Source organism: Sinocyclocheilus anshuiensis, unplaced genomic scaffold, assembly GCF_001515605.1.
Source record: "Sinocyclocheilus anshuiensis isolate Anshui unplaced genomic scaffold, SAMN03320099.WGS_v1.1 scaffold2152, whole genome shotgun sequence".
NCBI classification, from domain to species: Eukaryota; Metazoa; Chordata; class Actinopteri; order Cypriniformes; family Cyprinidae; genus Sinocyclocheilus; species Sinocyclocheilus anshuiensis.
In genome coordinates, this window is record NW_015544253.1 from 76,799 (window position 1) to 81,077 (window position 4,279).

The 4,279-nt window shown below is 35.1% G+C and overlaps 1 protein-coding gene across 1 annotated transcript in view; it reads left to right on the forward strand.

Annotated features, from left to right (window-relative positions):
• Positions 1–312: 312 nt before the first annotated feature.
• Positions 313–4,279, forward strand: part of LOC107697984 (F-box/WD repeat-containing protein 5-like) — a 17,954-nt gene continuing 13,987 nt past the window's right edge. Inside the window, exons 1-3 of the mRNA XM_016498889.1 lie at positions 313–413; positions 2,284–2,479; positions 2,764–2,921. Coding sequence (XP_016354375.1) covers positions 2,293–2,479; positions 2,764–2,921 — 345 coding nt within the window. The 5' untranslated portion in view covers positions 313–413; positions 2,284–2,292. The remainder of the gene's footprint in view (positions 414–2,283; positions 2,480–2,763; positions 2,922–4,279) is intronic.

The following is a 4,279-nucleotide window of genomic DNA, read 5'->3' on the forward strand; positions in this document are numbered from 1 at the left end:
ATATTCATTATATGTACACCTTAATTAGTACTGCGAACATAATATAACCTAATTCAAACGTGTATAATTATGTTTTTAATAATTAAACAGAAAGATTAGCACTGTTAGAGAGCTAATTTTTGGGTTTAACTTACCTCTCATAATCAGTCATAGTAACATAGCTGATTTTGTCTTATCCAAATGGGTGCTCTAATATCTATTGTACCCGAGACATCCTACAACACACCGCACATAATATTTTCTGTGATCGACTATTTTGACCTGGCCTATTCATCACGTATCGCATCGACGTTCGATTAATGTAGACTAGGGATTGTGCTAGTCGTTTAACCGGAGTTGAAACAAATCGAGGATGATATCTTTTTATTAGCTATAAACTTGAAAAGTGTTCCACAGGTTGTGGCCTTTGGCAGGTAACGTAAATTTTATTTAAACATTTATCTGTAATATACGTTGACAAAATGTGCCCATATTTGTTTATATTAAGCTTTGGTAATGAGCTTAGCGTATGTTATTAACGTTAGCTGCTTTAGCTCCAAACGAAAAATAATAGAATTAAAATAGCAGCATTATATCAGGCTTATTATGTGCACTTCAAACTGTATATTGCCATCAATGCGAGGTTACATAGATGAACAAACCCTATATATAAGTTATGCCATTTTACAAACATATATAATGTTTGTAAAATGGTACAGCTTTTTAAATATCTGAAAGTACACTCTTAATATCAGTCAGTCAAGCAGTCAAGCATTATAATATGATAATCAAGTATTATTTAATAATAGAAGTTTAGTAATTAGAATTAAAACTTGGTAACCATTAACTTAGGACTGCACTGTAAAAAATGACCGTAAATTTAATGGTAAAAGACTGTAAAAATGCTACAGTAAAAACCTGTTAAATGGTTAACGGGCCGTCTGTCTCTTCTGTTGACTAATCGCTTGACCCATATATATTAAGCATATATATTTTTTCTATTTTCCTTTTATGTCTAAAAAAATACATCTAAAAATAAACATCTGGGTGGAGAAGGAGAGACTGTGTTACTCAGTCTTAATTTACAGCTGTCAGATCTTAAATATGAATAGAGAAATGAGAGGGGAGAGCCATACTTTTTATCCACTATAGTGGATGGATTTGCAGGTAGTCTGTTCTTGAAAGATAGACGTACAAAGACTAGATACAATTATTTATTATCAAGTCAACCAATAAATGCCACTATTTGGTGGATTTTTTTAAAAACAATGTTGTACTGCTGTGCCTTCAACAGGAAACACTAGCTATCAATAGGCAACGAAACTTGTTTGATATATTGTTTAATAAGTAAACATTTTTATGTAACAGCCAGTTTTTCACAAGTGAGAAATATGCAGTATTTTATGTTAACACACAAAATACTGTTAGACATTACCATGAAACAAACATGAAAATGTGTGACTATTTAGATGTTCATCAAATCACTTGCATTGATAGTGTTCCTTTGGAAGTTGACTGAGACCTATTGTGGGCCTTCATCCACATACAGGTGCATCTCAATAAATTAGAATGTCGTGGAAAAGTTCATTTATTTCAGTAATTCAACTCAAATTGTGAAACTCGTGTATTAAATAAATTTGAACTTTTCCACGACTTTCTAATTTATTGAGATGCACCTGTATTTGGTGAATGCACTTACCGAGCAGTCGCACCAGAGTACATTTTAATCTAACCAAACCTGCCAAGTGTAAACAAACCCAGTTAATCTCTAAAAAGACCTGAACATTTGCCAAATTTATACTGGGTGAATTAGACAAGATGTCTAGATGTGTCCAGGAAACTCTGAAATCTGCAAAAGCAAGTTTGGCAGGATCAGAGGATTTAAACATTTGTTTTTATCTCAGATATCTAGTTTTCATAAAGCACAAATAGACTTTTGCTGTGCGTTGTTGCTGTGGTTTATATTTTTGTAGCGCCTTTCTAAAAGTCAAGGCTGCTTTACAAAGTTATAAAAAATTGACAGATAGCAAACAAAGTACAATTCACAGACCAAAATCTTTAAGAGAGCAAATTAAGTTTACTGTGCTTAATTGGTGTTTACCAGGTTTCTGTGAGCAACATAAACAGAGATAAGGTCCCGGAGAAAAGTTCTTTTACCAGTTAATGAACGAATGTTTGTAGCGCAAAATAGCCATTGTTAATGGTTGGATAAATAGCCATTAGCCATTGTTAATATAACACTAGCAAAATAGCCTTTGTTGATGTAATCGGTTAAAAGTCATCTTTAATGTTATGTTTTTTCAGGATGTCAGGATGGCAAGTGGCTCTGGCTTGCCAGACAGCCTGGTGCTGGAAATCTTCTTGCATCTCCCTCATAAGGCAGTGCTGAGCGCAGGGTTCACCTGTCGTCAGTGGTTTGCTGTGTCGCGGGATGAATTCCTCTGGAAGGAGCTCTTCTACAACTACTACTGCATCCCACGCTCGGTGCCTTGCCACCCTGGTACTGTAGCTGGAGCTGAACTTTTATATAAACTGCATCATAGGCAATGAATTCATGTGTAAAATAAATAAGCCCACACCTTCACATCTGTGGCCAAAAGTGTTTATTTTGCGAAAACAAAGTGGAATACGTGGCCTTTTACTACTAATCCACAAAGTAGTAAAAGACATGTGACAGTGCTTAAATTTTGCCACTTTCTCACCCTCTTCATGTATGAATGCTGCACTGTGGCAGCACTACCTGCACCTTTTGAAAGTAACTGTGCTTTTCCTGCGTGTGTGCAGCGGCTGAGTCGTGGTACAGGGAGTTCAAGCGGCTGTATGACTGCATTCCCTGTGTGGAGGTTCAGACTCTGAAGGAGCATCATGATCAGGTCCTGCATTTGGCTTTCTCTCACCGTGGACATCGCTTCTCTTCCTGCTCCAAAGACTGTACCGTTAAGGTAAGACTGCCTACTGTTCGCTTCATAAAGATGAAAACAAGATTACATTTTTTGCATATGCCAGTAATAATAACATGCAATCTCTATGGTTATATGCAAAAAAAAAAGAACATCTGGATAGTTGGCATGTCACAGTACTGCATAACACGGATGTTGTTCCACAAAATCTTTTATAATCCTAATAATTATTCAACCTAATTTGACATCATATTAATAAATTGATTAATTAAATGTTCCTAGCACAAATGAGGACAGGTTATGCATTTAACAATTTTTCAAAGCAAATAATAGCAATTCTAACAAGGTCAGTGACATGACAATTAATTTTTTGTTCCAGATATATTACCAAAAAATGCTATTCATATATGACTTATTTTCTGATATTATAATGAAGAAAAAAAATAAAATTCTTTGAAACAAAACCTTTTACATGTTGATAATCAGAGAGAGAATCCCAGCAGACTGTCATGAACTGTCATGGACCCGTGTTGGGGTCAAAAATAACAGATAATTTGACATTTTTGTGTCAGGCAATGTTAGGTCCTGTCCACGCGAACGCGGGTATTTTCAAAACCGCAGCTTTTTCTATGCGGTTTGGCCGTTCGTCCACACGCAAACGCAGCACCAGGTCACTGAAACCGAACATTTTTGAAAACTCCTGCCAGGGTGAAGATTTTCAAAAACTCCGGTTGCAGTGTTATCGTGTAGACAGCGAAAACGGAGATTTTGGCTGAGCCTGCGCTGTTATCTCCGCCTACTGGAAACTTTTTCAGGCTTCTGATTGGCCAACATGGCTTTACGGTTGAGATTATATCGCCACCTGTTGGTTTGCATGCTCTTGAGAGTGCTTCATATTATGCGTTTGCGTTTTCATGTGGACAGAGATTTTTTTTAAAACAGAAGAAGGATAAACTTTATAAAAAACGTTTATAAAAATACCCGTGTACGTGTGGACATGGCCTTAGTTTAGGTTATGAAATGTTATGTGGTGCCACACCCAAAAAAAAGTAATGATATTTTAGTTATGATAATTCATAAGCTATGATATTTGTAGAAAATACATTTTACCTTGAAAAATTTATTTTTAAGATTTTGAAAATAATGGTTTTGATGTGCACATTCACGTTTCAGGTTGCAAGGAAATATATTTTACTTGACATTTTAAGTGTTATTAAACTTAAATATTTGTTAATTTTTTATTTTTATTCATTTAATTAAATTTTTCAATTAAAATACTTTTTTATTTGCCTTTTCTAAAACCACAGTTCCCCATATGCATATACAACATTTAAAGGAGACCTATTATGCCCCTTTTTACAATATGTAATATAAGTCTCAGGTGTCCCCAGAATGTGTTT